This window comes from Nanorana parkeri, unplaced genomic scaffold (assembly GCF_000935625.1).
Source record: "Nanorana parkeri isolate BGI_ZX_2015 unplaced genomic scaffold, ASM93562v1 scaffold1647, whole genome shotgun sequence".
NCBI classification, from domain to species: domain Eukaryota; kingdom Metazoa; phylum Chordata; class Amphibia; order Anura; family Dicroglossidae; genus Nanorana; species Nanorana parkeri.
Window position 1 is genome coordinate 234,461 of NW_017307915.1, and position 16,594 is coordinate 251,054.

Consider the following 16,594-nt stretch of genomic DNA (forward strand, 5'->3'; position numbering starts at 1 on the left):
TGTGTGATGAGGGGGCGGGGATAACACCGCTTCCTACTCATTGGCTGCTGCGCCGGCTGGATACTTCACGCTGCGCCCGAAACAAGCAAGACACATCTGCTGCTGTCCTATCCCCCCCGACCCAGCTCTCTTACTTACCTTTACACTCCAGCAGCAGCCTCCACCGCTCCCGCCTTGATCTTCAACACCGTCCACTAAAAACAAAGCTCTGCCCCCAAAAAAGAAAAATAAACCCTTCCTGCATGTCAACAGGAAGGTACCAAAATACAGCAATTGTACAGGTCAGGGCCGGGACTGTACCAACTAATTTCACATGTAATATACGGCCAGGGCGGACCCTGCAAGCACCATTCACGGACACCTTTCCGATCTCTGGCGGTGAGACAAGTTTTTTTTGCATGCTGGCTGGTGAGTGTGCTGGGAAACTTTTTGCTACACAGTGCTCAAGTGGAAACCCTTACACTAGAGCGCCCCTCCAACACCGCAAAGCTCTCTGCAACCCATCCTGGAGCCCCAGGAACCACATGTCAATCCCCACCGCATTCAAATGAACTCCATCCCTTCTGAGGTACAAGCCTGGATTCGCCTCCAGCTCAAAGTGCCGAACCACCAGACCCCCATTCCGCATCACAAACCGCCCAACCTCCTTATTCACTTTTATCCGGGCTTTGTTCAATTGTGCGATGGAACGGGCCAAACGCCATGTTCTACGACTCACAATGTCTGACCAAATAATCACCATATCAGGAAAAGAAGTGCGAAGGCGCAGAAAAACAAACTTCACATCCCTGATAAGGTCACGCATAGACCGTACACCCAGGTCGTTGCCACCCACGTGCAGCACCAACACGTCCGGAGGTCTGTCCAAAAGAGCAAAACGATCGACCTCCGGAACCACCCTGCTCCACAACATACCCGGCACTCCGATCCAGTGCACCATAGCCACTGAGCGAGGAATGCCCAGCTGACATCCTTCGGGTCGAACATCAGCACGCTTCGCACCCCAAAACACATATGAGTGGCTGAGAATCCACACGAGACCCGTCCCACCACCTGAAAAGAAAACAACAGAAAAAACAAAGAACTAATACACTATATTCTAGAGACAAGACTAACCAAACCAAAGTCATAGCAAATGCGGCCGTACATAAATCTTAAATCGATGGTACTCCCATCTCCCGATGCGCCGTAGTGTCGCTTCATCCAGCCCCCACCGGGCGGCTTCAGTAGCCGCCCCGATACGGAAAGAGTGAGACGAATACCCTTCCGCCGCATATCCCGCAGCAGACAGACACTTACGAAAGACAGAGACAAACTGATACGTAGACAAAAATGTGCCATCCGCATGCAAAAGAAAAGGCCCACCCAGTGACGGGCGCAAGCTCAAGTACCGCTCCACCGCACCCACCGGACATACAGGGAATCCTAGAATCCGAAACAAATATAAACTCACCCCTTTTCCCCTCTGGTCAGCCTTTGAACGCCGAATAAACAAAGGAACTGAGTCCTCGACCGGCAACACGTTCCCCACCTGCAACCCACCTGGGACCGATTTTGAGGGACTAACCAGCTCACTGATACGCAATGCTCCAAAAAAGGCCAAAGCAAAAGCCGCAGTACACAGAACCGACTCAAAACCAGTAGAGCATATTAATCCTAACTGGACAATGAGATCACCCAAAATAGCAAAAGACACCGGTCGACGAGCATCCGGTTTCCTAAGACCCCTCCTGTAACCCTTCATGGCCTGCCGGACCTGAAAATCCTTCGTATAGTCTAAGCCACCCAAAAGTTTAAACAAAAAGGCCAAGCCAGATAATTTTCGATCCATGGACGACACGGATGCCCCATTAACAAAGTTGTGACTCGCATAATAAAGCACCAGATCAGGCCCAACATCATCCAAGGAACGTGTACCTGCCACCCGCAAGAAGTCCCACCAGTCGTTCCACACCTTGGAATACACAGACCACGTGGACGCACTCACCGAACGCCTGATCAAACCATCAATCACTCCAGCGCCACGTTCCATAAATGCTGGGGACAAGGAACGCCCTGTTGCTCCGCTCCCGGTGCCAACGCTCGGAACCTGTCCCACTGGAATCGAGACAAAGAATCAGCCACTAAGTTACTCAAACCAGGAAGATGCACAGCATAAATAAAGGTATTCAATTGCAAGCAGCGCAACACCAAATGTCGCAATAACCTGACTACCGGGGGCGATAAAGCTGAATTACGATTAATGGCGAATACCACCCCCATGTTGTCACAATTAAAACGCACCTTCCTGTTCTGAAATGAAGCCCCGCAAAAGCTCTACTGCTAAGACAACTGGGAACAACTCAAGAAGCACCATGTTAGTCAAAAACCCAGCCGCCTTCCACGCACTAGGCCACTCCCCAGCACTCCACTTGCCTCGGAAATAAGCACCGAAACCAGTTGATCCGGCCGCATCAGTAAACAATTCAAGGTCAAAATTGCTCACGGGACCCTCCATCCAAACCGACCTTCCATTAAAGGACTCCAGGAACAGAAACCAAACTCTCAAATCCTCACGGAGATCTCGAGTCAACCGGACAAAATGACTAGGCTTTTTAACACCCGCGGTGGCCGCGGCCAAGCGACGACAAAATATCCTGCCCATCGGCAAAATTCAGCAAGCGAAGTTCAGTTTACCTATCAAAGAATGCAATGGACGTAACTGAATCTTCCGTTTCCCGACCACATCCTGAATGACAACTTTCAAATCCTCCAATTTATCCGCCGGCAAACGACATTCCATGCGATCTGTATCGATTTCAATGCCCAAGAAACTCAAAACTGTGGAGGGACCCATGTTTTTTTCGGAGCCAAGGGAACCCCAAAACGGTCAGCAACATGCTGCAACGAGCCGAGCAAAACACTGCACACGTTGGAAGAGGGAGGACCGATACACAAAAAATCGTCAAGGTAATGAATAACCGAGGTAATACCTGACACGTCTCGCACCACCCATTCTAAAAAGGAACTAAACTTATCAAAATAAGCACAGGAGATCGAACAACCCATCGGCATACAGCGATCAACATAATACGAACCTTGCCAGAAGCAACCCAACAACCTAAAACTCTGCGGATGGACAGGCAACAGACGAAAGGCAGATTCAATATCCATCTTAGCTAAAAGAGAACCCTGTCCATAACGCCGGACCCAATAGACGACCACATCAAAAGAGGTATACAACAACCCGGGTCAATCGCATCATTACCAGATCCCCCGTGCAGAAATGACGACAAATGGTGAATCAACCGAAACTTATTCGGTTCCTTTTTGGGCACTAAGCCAAGAGGCGAGACCACCAAATCGGGCAAGGGCGATGCCAAGTAAGGCCCGCACATGTGGCCCAAACTCGCCTCCTTTTCTAGTTTTATCAATACCACTATAGGGCGCTCAAACGCAAACCGCAGGTTTTTGGGAAGTGGAGGAACCGACTTGAGAGAACAAGGAATAGGAAAACCAACCGTAAAACCATCCTCCAACAAGGCCGCTGCCGCCCTATCCGGGTACCTATCTAGAAAAGGATACATCCTTGCTACTGTCACTGGCGTCGTCCCTCTTGCCCACAGAGTCGCCGGAACGGCTCTTACCTTGCTTGAAACATCGGGAAAAAGCATGGGACCCCCCCACAACCGGAGCACTCATGCTTGAACCTGCAATTGGCCCCAAACTTACAGGATCCCTCGTTAAATTGCCAGCAAAACCCCTTTTTCTTAGCAGCCGATGGTCCTGAGGCGGAGGCACCCCCGACCCCCCACCCTGGAAAAAACTGCGAAGCCGATGTCATCAGTTTCATCCAAAGGCTGATGTCCTTGTGGTCCCAATGTAATTGCGGCCGCACTGCTTTACGTTGGCGGAACTGCTCATCGTACCGAAGCCAGGCCAACCCGCCATAAACCCTATGGGCCTCGCCAATAGCATCCAGATAACAAAAAAGAGCCGAGCAATGCTCAGGGTTCCTCTCCCCAACAATGCTTGCCAAGATAGCAAACGCCTGCAGCCAATTGGCGAACGTGCGCGGGATAAGCCTATACCGACGCCGTTCCTCATTCTCTTTTTATCTTCCGGCTTTAACCTATCTAAGTTACATTTTTCTAGAGGGAGGAGAGTAAAGATTTCCACATACTCACCCTTCCATATTTTTTTCCCTCACCTCCGGTTTTAAATGGGCTCCTAAAGGACCCTCAAAACAGACCGTACACCTCACATTTGGCTGAATCGGCCAAAAGAACCTTGCCCCCACTCTTATCGACATCCGTCGACTTACCCTGCTGAATCACTTCCACCGATGACTCCACCGCAGTCGACTCTCCAGCGCTGGACGCTAAACCCTGTCGAACCTCTGGTTCCCCTACCATCACCCCTTGAGCCAATAGCGCCCTGCATTGTACCCCCACTGAGCCCCCAGGCGGAGCCGGACCTTGGGCCCTTTGCTGCCAAGCTGCCACTGGGGACCCAGATGAACCTGACCCTAACTTGGCCAACAAATGCTGCAAACCCCCCAATAGACCCTGTAGCCCCTGCACAGGGTGCTGCTCCACCACCGGAGAGGCCAACACCCCCGAACCAGCTAACCAGACCCGACACACCAACTAGGCCCCCCACCCAAATCCGCTTTTAACACAGACCCTAATAAATCAATAAGAGAAGAAGACAGGCACGCAACAGGCTGCACAGGGTCAGACCCGCCAGGCGCAGGTCCAGCTTCCGGCCGCCGCGCTTCCACAACGCCATCCTCGGAATCCGACAGTTCCCCTTCTGACCTGCTGTCACTGTCCCGATGCGTGACCCCATCCGGGTCCAGGTCACCACTTCACCCCGAATGGGCTGTCCCTGGGATGAAGACTGCGCGCAGATCCTCTTCCTTCCTCCAGCCATCGATGCAGGCACAGCTGAGGGCAGCTCACACTGAGGACCCAGGCGAGGGCCCCCGGCCGCCTCATGGGAGGGACCGGCGCCCGCAACAGAGGCCATTCTTCGTCGGGGCACCTCCCTGGCAGGACCATCACCAGAGGAGGTGGATGCAGGTTGCTGTCGGGCACTCTGGGGACACAGGAGAGAGCCGGGGGGAGCAGGGCTGGGAATTGAAAACGCGCCTCCCACGCCCGGCGCCGGCAGAAGCAGGCATGCGCTTGGCCGGTGGGGGTGGAGGGTCCCTGCTGGGGCTCCCTGTGCGGCGCTGAGCCCTGGGGGATGATGTAGGGCTAAAGCGCACCAGAGGCCGGGACCTCCAAGCGCGTGGGGCCTGTACAGTCTGAGTGGGGGGAGGGGGGCAGCCTGAAGCATCAATGTTAGCTGCTCCTGCAGCCAGGCAGAGGCTCGAGTGTCAGCCAGGGAACGCAAGTCCCCCAATAAGTGGTCCAATTCACTCATCTCCCTGTTTCTTTTCCCCTCAGGGCCTAAAGCCAGAGGTCAAGTTCAGCCACAAGGAAGTTGAAGTTCACTTTACCTCAGAAATTCTCCAACTGCTGCAGAAAAGACCCTCCTCCTCAGACCACCGTTCAAGCCCCACCTAACCTTTTTGACCTGTCCAATAAGGTAAGTGACCATGTCCCCAAGACCGAACCCTCGTTAACCCTTTAGCTTGTCTCCCCTATACACCTTGTCATGTATGCCCTGCGCTTTTTTTTTTTTCTCGCTTCGGGCCTTCCTGTCTGCTGATACACCTCATACACCAAACACAAGGAGATTGTAGTACAATATGAGATATTAGGGGTGTGGATTGGGGTGAGAAGAACAATGCGGCATGTACTGTGTGTCCAGACGTGTGCGTGTTCAGGAAGTGGATGTTTCCTCACAGTGTATGGTAGTAGTATGTCACCTTTCTCTTTTTACTTTGCAGTGGGGATTATTCCCTCCAACAATCTCCTCAGTGATCCCCCAGACCCTAAAAAGGGGTAAAGATGTCACACTACAAGCCATACACTGTGACACAACATCCACATGGAGTATGATGAGTTTTGGACATACCACAAGCACACATCAGATGTATAACTTTTATCTGATATTCTATTGATCATTTACTGATCAGAGCTCTGTACTCATAGGAAGTAATAGAGAGATCCCCCAATACTGGAGAGCAGGCGGACATTTCAGGTATAAGAAAATGTATGTGAGACTCTGATTGTTCCCTACAGTGAGATCAGATCCCCCCGTGTATGACCTCCGATAATATCATCTATATTACTAGTTATCCAAGTGATGACATCATCATATTTATCATTTATTTATATATAGGATATAACACTGTCCTAGAATATTATTGTCTCAGTCAGTCCTGCTATACTCACTGTAATTCCTCTATCTGGCTTGTTGTCAGAGCTTCCATCAGATCCCTGAAATGAGGACCCTCCAGATTGTTATTATTCAGGCTCAGTGTCCTCAGTGTCTGGTTATTTCTTATTCCAGATGCCAGGTCGGGGCAGGACATGTCTGTCAGATGATTACCACACAAACTGTAGAAGAAGAGAAGAATGTTACCAGAAGAATATGAATTTCTCCCCCTCTGGGAGCCGGGACATCTATGATCCCTATCAGGTAAGTGGAGGGGAGGAGAAACATCAGTTTTTTTTCTCTCCTAGGAGCAATGAACCCGGAAGAACTCAGCTCTGAGCACCTCCAGGTTCAGAGATGTTATATTGTGACCAGGAAAACAGTTCGTCAAGTACAGTCTGTGCTCAGTCTAGCTGGGGTAGTGCAGAGGAGGCATTAGAGGTCCATGAGACATCTGATGCCTCTGGAAAGAGTACCTGTCACTCCAAATAGGCTATTAACCACTTGCTGACCGGGGTGTTTATACCCCCTTCCTGTCCCAGCCATTTTTCAGTATTCAGCGCTGCGGTACTTTGACTGACATTTATTCCGTCATGCAACGCTGCACTGAAATACATTTTATACAATTTTTTGGGGGACAGATAGAGCTTTTCTATTAGTGGTATTAAATCACCACTACAGGGTTTTTTTTTTACTATATAATGAAAAAAGTACAGAAAATTTTGAAAAAAACCTGTTCTCCCTACGTTATGTTATAAAACATTTATTATTACCCAATTTTTTGGTAAAATATAAAAGTCGGGGTCACGTCGGGTAAATAGACACCAAACATGTCAAGCTTTAAAATTGTGCGCACCCGCTATATCGCAAAAAACTACCACACCCAAAATTGACCACAGCCGACACTTTAAAAGCTTTTACCGCTCATCAGTTTAGTGTTATCAGCGATTGATGGCCGTAGAATTATTGCTCTCATTCCGACGTTTGCGGTGATATGTAACATGTGCGGCGCAATGGATGTAATCGTCGTTTTCGCACGTAGGCGGACACGACGCATGTGTGCATGTGGGGGCGGGGGTCTTTAATTTTATTTATTTTTTATTGCTTTGATATGTGACTTTAAATTTTTTTATTTTTTTTTTTAAACTTTTTTTTTAACTTAACTTTATTGCTATCACATAGGGAGAAAACAAGCTCCCTATGTGATAGCCAATTTATGTTATAAAACATTTATTATTACCCAATTTTTTGGTAAAATATAAAAGTCGGGGTCACGTCGGGTAAATAGACACCAAACATGTCAAGCTTTAAAATTGTGCGCACCCGCTATATCGCAAAAAACTACCACACCCAAAATTGACCACAGCCGACACTTTAAAAGCTTTTACCGCTCATCAGTTTAGTGTTATCAGCGATTGATGGCCGTAGAATTATTGCTCTCATTCCGACGTTTGCGGTGATATGTAACATGTGCGGCGCAATGGATGTAATCGTCGTTTTCGCACGTAGGCGGACACGACGCATGTGTGCATGTGGGGGCGGGGGTCTTTAATTTTATTTATTTTTTATTGCTTTGATATGTGACTTTAAATTTTTTTATTTTTTTTTTTAAACTTTTTTTTTAACTTAACTTTATTGCTATCACATAGGGAGAAAACAAGCTCCCTATGTGATAGCCAATTTGCAGTGACAGGTCCTCTTTATGGAGACCTCAGGGGTCTTTAGGACCCCTAATGTCACCTAGGGACCCCCAGAGAAGTTGATGAAGCAGAGACCTGCTTCACCAGCTTCTCTCCGGTTTCTGTACCCGAGAGTGACACTGAATGCAGGAAGTGATGTAATACACATCACTGCCTGCATTCAGAAGAGGAGGAGGAGATCAAACGAAGCTCGTGTACTGAGCTCCGTTTGATCTCCAGCCGCATGGCTGCTGTGCTGGTCCCGGGCTCACACTGGGAGCAGCGGAGCCCAGGATCACCGGCTGCGGCGGAGGGGGGGGGGCACACCCGCACGGAATTACAAGTGATCGGGCGTCTCTACAGACGACTGAACGCTTGTATGTAAACATTTACGATTTCCCGTTCGTGCGCGCCGCCTAGCGGCAGGCACGAGCGGGACGGGATGGGACATCTCTCAAGAAGCCGCTGTCCAGACGTTTAATTACCATGGCCGGACAGCAGGTGGTTAAATGGAGGATTGCCAGCCTCCTTGTAATAACAATAACGTTTATTGGAAAAATGAAAAGTGGAAAATTTATTGGAAAAATTATACATTTATTAAAATAAATAAAAAACAAAACAAAAGTTAAAGCACCCGCCCCCGCACACATATGAAGGCAAATACACACATACGGTACATAAGAGTATGTAAATGATGATTTGGAGACACATATTACATATTGATGAACACGTCATAGTAAGAGGAACGATTGGAGAACAATCAGTAACAGTGATCTATAAATTGATGAGCTGTGAAGGTTTTATATCCTCACCTATGGACAGTTTTGGGTCTCATAGTTGCTGCTGTGTTGCAGCCTCATGCAGTATTAGGTGCAGACATTTCTGGGATCTATTTCCTGGATTCAGTCTCATCTTTTATCATTTACAGAACATTTCACATTTTATTGTGTCACTAAAATCACTTTGAATGTATTTTACTGACAATAGAACTTTATACAATTGTACTCAGGGGCGTATTTACCGAGAGGCAAACAAGGCGTTTGCCTAGGGCGGCACTTTCCAGGGGGGCGGCCCTAGGCAAACGCCTTGTACTGTGAAAGTCTGTCTCACACCGTAAAAGCTCCGTGTCACGCACGGAGCCTGCTTGTGGAGGAGAGGGCGGGTGCCGGGCACAGATGACGGGAGGGGTGAGCCCAGTAGAGAAGCGATCACTGCTTCACTGCAGCCGGCCACAATACCGATCATGCTGCAGTGAGGGAAGAGCGGCTCTGTGATCGGAGGAAGTGACGCGGTGATGGGAGGAGGCGGCACAAGTTCTAGTCAGCGGCGGGAGTTCTCGTCAGCGGCGGGACTTTATGACAGATGGCTGCCCCGCTCTGCACACAGGGAAACTTGGAGGGAGCACAGTATAGAGGGGTCACCTGGTCACCTGTAAGGTAAGTGGATCGACGGGGGGTGAGCACAGTACTGAGTTTGCTTCATGTGTGAGAATCACATGGAATGGGTTCAGGCAGAGCAGCGTTCAATGTTGTACTGTTGTATGCAGGGATCCCAATCTGAAAGAAGCAATTTCAGGGAGGTGTCCCTCTCATTTCACGGGGGTGCCCTCTCCCCCCCCCCATGCGTTGCGTTCCAGAGCGGGAGCTGCTGGAACGCACCGCAATTGCTCACAAACTTCCCCCTGCGTTCTGGGGCGGGAGGGGGCGTGGCGATGCATTGAAGTCAATGTAACTGCAGCCACGCTCCCTCCCACCACAGTGCGTTCAGACGCATGGCACAAAACTTCCTGCGTTCCTTTCCACTGCAAATGCAAAAAATGCTGCATGCTCTATTTTTTGCGTTTGCAGTGCAATGGAACGCAGGAAATGTTTTACCACGCGTTTTAAACAGGTAGGGTTGGGGCAAATTTAGATTGGGGGGGCGCCCAAGTCTAAGCTTGCCTAGGGCAGCACAAAATCTAAATACACCACTGATTGTACTGATATCATGTGACATCAAAATTGCAGCGGCCATGTTTTTATTCCACGTGTATTCTGCTGTCAGAGGATGGATCAGGTTTTGGGGATTTAGTGAAACAGAAGCTGAAATTTTTTTTTTTTGGATGAATGGAGAAGGATTAGAAGACATTTTATGTTTTTAGTGCTGTCTGTGTCCCTGTTAGGGAGAGTCGCCCCTCTCTATGTGTCCCTGTCAGGCCAGCCATCAGAAATTTTGGGGCCCCTTACAAGGCTTTAGGTCAGGCCCACCCCCGCACCGCCGCCACACTGAGCCAGTCACACTGTTATTATATATTTATTTAGCTCTGCCATATACCTCAGTACTGTACAGAGAACACTGAGCCAGTCACATCAGTCTCTGTACAGAGGAGCTTACACTCTAATGCACAATGACACCGGCTGTGGGGGGACTACAAATCCCAGCAATAAATGTATACAGCAATGCAGAACAGTATATAAATTTGACTCTGGGATAAGTGACCCGCTGGACTCTGGGCTTCCTGACCCACTGGACGCAGTGATAAGATAAGTGACCTGCTGGACTCTGGGCTTCGTGACCCGCATTACTTTGGGCTTCGTGACCCGCTGGACTCTGGGCTTCGTGACCCGCTGGACTCTGGGCTTCGTGACCCGCAGGGATGCCACGTGACGTTCTCTGCAGAGTCCATTTTTACTCACTGAAAGAGGCCTGGAACAAGGGCCCCTTGGGCTTTGATGGGGCCAGGATCCAGATTATGCCAGATCTTTCACGCCACACTCTGTGGATGAGGCGCTATCTGAGACCGGTGCTGGATGTTGTGCGAATAGCAGGAGCAACCTATAGGTGGGGACACCCATTCCACCTGATTGTTTCCAGAAAGAACAGAAGCTTCCATCTCCACGACCCACAGCAACTTCCGGACCTATTCACGTTTCTGGAAGCAGAGGTGGTAAGCGTTCCAAACTGGCTCGACTTCTCCATGGATCGCCCTGTGCCGGACCCATCCACCCCGAGGCTTGTGAGGAGGTCGAGGCCTCGCCAGCGCTCCTTCCTTCGTGGCACTCCCTCCGGTAGCAGGGAGGCAAGGGAACTCTGAGCTAAGCGACTGATGGCATTACCTTCTACCGCCTATACGACTTGTATGACTATGTCAGGTTCGTCCTTCACCACCGGCTTCTCCTGTACTGACAGGACACCCCCTTGCCCTCAGTGCCTTTCCTCAGTTTCCATATAAGACAGACATGCTGGTATGGTAACAGACTCATTGGAAGTGGCCGTCTTGAGTAACTGTCCCCCCTGTATGCTCAGTGACTCAAAGGGTGCGGGGTCTGATGTGCCCTTATTGTTACTTGCATGCCACGTAATAGGGGAGTGAGGTTATAAATCCCTGGGAACATGTTTACATTTGTTAGATCTGTGGGGTCGGGATCCCTCACCCCTGGTGAGGCACTCACACTCTGGGAGATAAGGCGGGCTGTTTATAACTGTCTTACTACAGTGGGATGCTACCCAAGGGGGGATGGTATGCCTTTTTACCTCCATATGGAGGACGATTGGGGTTATAGGAGTACTGCAGGTAATAGGAGTCGGGGCGGGGGTCCCCCCTTGTGCTTTGGGTTGTTGAGTCCCTCAGGGGTCTCTTTTGGACCGTCCCGGTCCCTCACGGTACACCTCCAATGTTTATTCCAACGTATATCAAAGTTAACGTTCAAATTTTGTTTGATTTGTTGTTTTCTGGTTTAACGGTCATACATTTCTATTTTACTGAACTGCTAACGCAACCATACAGGAGTTCCACAGAATTCCTATTCTGCGATCCCCCACTAGGGTTTCTCCTAACCTCCTCAGTGGCGTGGAGATTTTTTACTGTGATATCATCGACCTATAGTTAGGTCGTGCAGGTGGTTCTCTCGCTTATAATTGTGGACACAAATTGTGTCTTGGTCGCATATCTATTACCGAGCTGTCTTTCTCTTCCCCTGTTGTTCCTTTCTTTCTCCTACATACTTATGCTTTCTCCAGGTGCACGGTACTCTCTTTAACTGCTGTCTTCGAGCCAATCCTCCCCAGTGTTCCACACTCCTGCCCTAGCATCATGACAGGGCCTGGCTGTCCCGGAACGAGGCAGCGGAATGAGGGATTGGTCAAATTCACATCACTGAACGTAAAAGGTCTGAACATCCACGAGAAGCGTTCACGGCTCCTGGCGGATCTGAGAAGCATGAGGTCACAGGTAGTATTTCTGCAAGAGACACATTTTAAGACACAACAGATTCCCCGTTTACATAACAGAGATTTCCCGGTTGCCTACCATTCGTCCTCACCGATCTCCAAATCGAAGGGTGTCAGTATACTATTGGCCAAATCGGTACCGTGGGAACTGATGGACCTCAGGCAGGACCCAGGCGGCAGGTATATTTTGACGAAGGGCCGGGTGGGGGAGACGATATTCACTTTTGCTAATGTGTACCTACCCAACTCGGATCAACTGACCTTTATACGCCAGGTGGTATCCCTACTGCTCGAGTTCTCAGAGGGCACTTTGATCCTAGGGGGTGACTTTAATTTTGCTATGGAACCGCTAATTGATGTCTGCAGAGAGATGTCACATCTTGCGTTTGCCTACCTTAGAAAGTTACGGGCCGAGCTCCAGTTGCTACGGGTAGTGGACTCGTGTCAATTCTTACACCCGGGGGTCAGGGATTACACTTTCTTTTCAGTGGTGCACCTGACATACTCTGGCATTGACCTATTCTTGGTTGGCCAGCCGACCCTCCCGGCTCTGCGATCGGCCTCCATAGATGCTATTCTCTTGTCTGATCACGCACCTATACACATGGAGTTGGAGGTTTTACCGCCACGCTCTGTACTGTCATCTTGGCGCCTAAACAAATCCCTTCTTCAAGACCCAGTGATTAAGGCAGATGTTACTAGTGCGATTCAGTCATATTTCCTATCCAATGCGGACTCTGTTCCCAGCCCCAATGTAGTGTGGGAGGCACACAAGTGTGTAGTCAGGGGGGTACTCATTCGGCACGGGGCTAGATGCAAAAGGGAACAGAAGGACGAGATCACCCGACTACTCTCCCGGATCCGGTGCTTGGAATCTAGCCACAAGCGTGCTATAGCGCTGGCTTCTCAAACTGCCCTCCGCCAAACTAGGGAGGCTCTGAATGCCCTGTTATATCAAAAGACCAAGCAGAAGTTAGTGACCTACAGGCCAGACAGAGATTGGTCACTCCAGAGAACACGTGTCCACTTCTCTAGAATCCAGTGGCGGCGTGCTTTACACCACGGCATCCCACGCTTTGCATTGCACTTGGTGATGTAAGGCTTGGATGCAGCTGCTCGGCCATGGAAACCCATTCCATGAAGCTCTCTACGCACTGTTGCGCCAATCTGAAGGCCACACCAAGTTTGGAGTTCTGTAGCTATTGACTCTGCAGACAGTTGGCGACTTCTGCGCACTGTGCGCTTCAGCACGCGCTGGCCCCGCTCTGTCATGTTACGTGGCCGACCACTTCGTGGCCGAGTTGTTGTTGTTGTTCCCAGTTGCTTCCACTTTGTTATACCACTAACAGGTGACCGCAGAATATTTAGTAGCAAGGAAATGTCACGGAACACCTGAATCCAATGATTTGGAGCAGTGTCCCAATACATTTGGCAATATAGTGTAGTTCAATGCCTTTTTGATGCAAAGCAGCTTCAAACCTCGCTCGCCCCCAAAGAGTAAAGTCCTATTCTTCTTTTCCCTGTCATGTGACCTATCACCATACCAAGGCACCCACTCGATCTCTCCCAGCAATGTCGGCTTTTTTGGGGTTATTGGCTCTCTAGTTGTCTTGTCAAACTCTTCAGCTGACAATGTTGGAAAACAAAGAGATGTCAGTGCTTCACTCGCATCAGGATTTCAGGGCCAACAGCGTTACTATCGTCAGATAGCAGCTGGAGCAGAGAACCAATGCTGGGAGAAGGAGAGAGCATGGAGGAAATGTGGGCTGTGCTTTCTCCTCCATCTCCTTCTAGAATTCCCCATGGGATTCCTGCCCTGACAAGCAATCCGAGATGGAAGTTGGGAGCAATCTCTGCTGCAGAGTCCCTCCAAGTGATCCTCGCTCTGTCCATCCTCCTTCAGTGCAGTGCTCCTCAGTCCCCAGTGTGCTGCAGTGCCATACCTTTCTAATGCTCCCAGACCCCCATAATGCCCTGCAGCCCCAAAAATGTCCTTAGTTCTTCATAGTACTCCCAGCCACCCAAATTCAGACCTCTACAGTGCTCCCCAGCCCCCCATATTGCCCTCCAGCCTACCAAATTGCTCTAAGCTTCCCACAGTCCCCCAAGGTTCACACAGTGCTCCCAGCCCCCCACTGCCTGCAGCTTCCTGAAGTGCTCCCCAGGCCTCTGCAGTGCCCCAGCAATGCACAGTGCCCTTAGCCCTCCAAATTACCCAAAGTGTCATGCAGTGCCACCCCCAGCCCTCCACAGTGTCCCCCAGCCCTCCACAGTGTCCCCCAGCCCTCCACAGTGTCCCCAGCCCTCTGCAGTGCCCCCCAGCCCTCTGCAGTGCCCCCAGCCCTCTGCAGTGCCCCCAGCCCTCTGCAGTGCCTACTGATGACTGACATTAGGGGAATATTTGCTCCCATGGACTCTGGGTTGTGTACACTACGCTGCACATTACATCATTTGTATCACGTCACATCACTCTGATCATATAATACTGTAGACGGCTGTACAATGTATGATGATGTTTTGTATGTTACATACAGCGGACCTCTGCTCTGTACATATGCTGCTGCTTCATATTCTGAGCCCAGTAACACAAGCAATGTAAGAGGCTGGGAATGTTTGTGTCAGTCTGGTGATTGTAAAACAGTAGAAAGGTATCATGGCACACTCACAAACCAGCATGTAAAAAACTTGTCTCACCTCTAAGGTTAATAACAGAGGTTTGGATACACGTCTTCTGCAGAAAATGTGAAAGCCACACAGCCGCGCCAAGGCACCTCTTATAGTGCGGTCCTAACTCCAAACTATGAGAGTCTCCATCTTGGAGCACATGGGGGCAGAAGATTCAAATTGGGTGCAGGTTTGTCAGGAGGAAGCCCAACCTCCTTAAAGGCACAGGAACACACAAGGGATCCCACACATCCCAAATGGCAGCTGAGAACCCTGATTTTGGTGCAGTGATGGGTGCCATGATACCTTTCTACTGTTTTTTACTGTTCAAAGCCCATTTCGTGTGCACCTTACTGTATAGCTGGTGACAAATTGTTGAGTGCGTTTGTCATTTGTTTTGCTAGTCTGGTTATTGTGTCTCTGCGGAAGTTTCCGGTGTGTCAGTCTGGTGATTGTGTCTCTGCGGAAGTTTCCGGTGTGTCAGTCTGGTGATGGTGTCTCTGCGGAAGTTTCCAGTGTGTCAGTCTGGTGATTGTGTCTCTGCGGAAGTTTCCGGTGTGTCAGTACAGCACGTATGGTGTCTCTGAGGAATTGTTTCTAGTTGTGATTGCCGTAATTTGGTCTCGGGGAGATCCCGGACACAGAATAGCGGATGTGCAGGAAGAAGCAGATTATTGTACATTTATAGTATTAAACAATTCATATCCCCGTTACATAATGTCTGACATGTCTCTTACCTGTGTGTGATCATTGTCATATGTTAATTTTTTTTTTTTTAAACACAAAAACATAAATAAAATCTTACAGAACTCAAAGAAAAACCCTTAGGGTCCGTTCACACTAGATGCAGTGCGTTCTGGCCAAAATCGGGTCGGAACGCACTGCATCTGGTGTGAACGAACCCTTACAGCTATTAAAAGCACATTGAGGGAAATTTATCAAAACTGGAGCAGACAAAATCTGGAGCTGCTGTGCATGGCGACCAATCAGCTTCTATCTCTCATTTTCAAATCTTACCTGAGCAAACTGAAGAGAGAAGCTGATTGGTTGCCACGGGCAATTGCTCCAGAATCTGTCTGCTCCAGTTTTGATAAATTCCCCTCCATTGAGTCTTCAAAACTCTCATAAACCTCCTCAAACCACCTAAAAGCTGAAGTTTAAGCTGATTATATTTTTCCTTCTCTAGTTTCTCCCTCCCCCTCATTAACATTCTAATGACATTTCTAACAAAACAATTGTTTATATTATAATAACCTGTAAGTTTATACTATTTATTGTAATATCTTCTTTTAGATATAGTGATGTAATTACTGGGTCTCTGTGCTTCGCTATGCATAACAGGCAGATCATGGATAGTGGGAGGGGCCAACAGGGTGCTGTACATGGCATAACAATATCATCACAGCACCCCACCTCAGGTCTCCTCTCAAGAGCTTCAATCCTGATGCAAGCAGTAGAGGACTCTTGAGAGAAGTTATATAATGTTAGAATTCCTTGAGAAGCTCACAGTGTGCAGTGAAATCAGAATAAACAATTACAATAGAAGGGAGAAGCCGGTACAGCTGTGTAAGACTGAGGGTCAGACGGGAGTTCTGCTCTAATTGCAGCTTCCTCATTGACCCCAATACATTTGGTGAAATCTTTCACTGTCACTCATTGTTACCACCACTAGAGGGAGCTCTTGGGGGAGGGGAGATGGCTGAACATTCAGGCAAAGTCAGAACCCCCCCCCC

General features: G+C 49.3%; 1 protein-coding gene across 1 annotated transcript in view; it reads right to left on the minus strand.

Moving 5' to 3' along the window:
• The window catches only part of LOC108799166 (ribonuclease inhibitor-like), a 201,132-nt gene that overhangs the window by 106,120 nt on the left and 78,418 nt on the right, over positions 1 to 16,594 (minus strand). Inside the window, exon 3 of the mRNA XM_018570982.1 lies at positions 6,327 to 6,491. Coding sequence (XP_018426484.1) covers positions 6,327 to 6,491 — 165 coding nt within the window. The remainder of the gene's footprint in view (positions 1 to 6,326; positions 6,492 to 16,594) is intronic.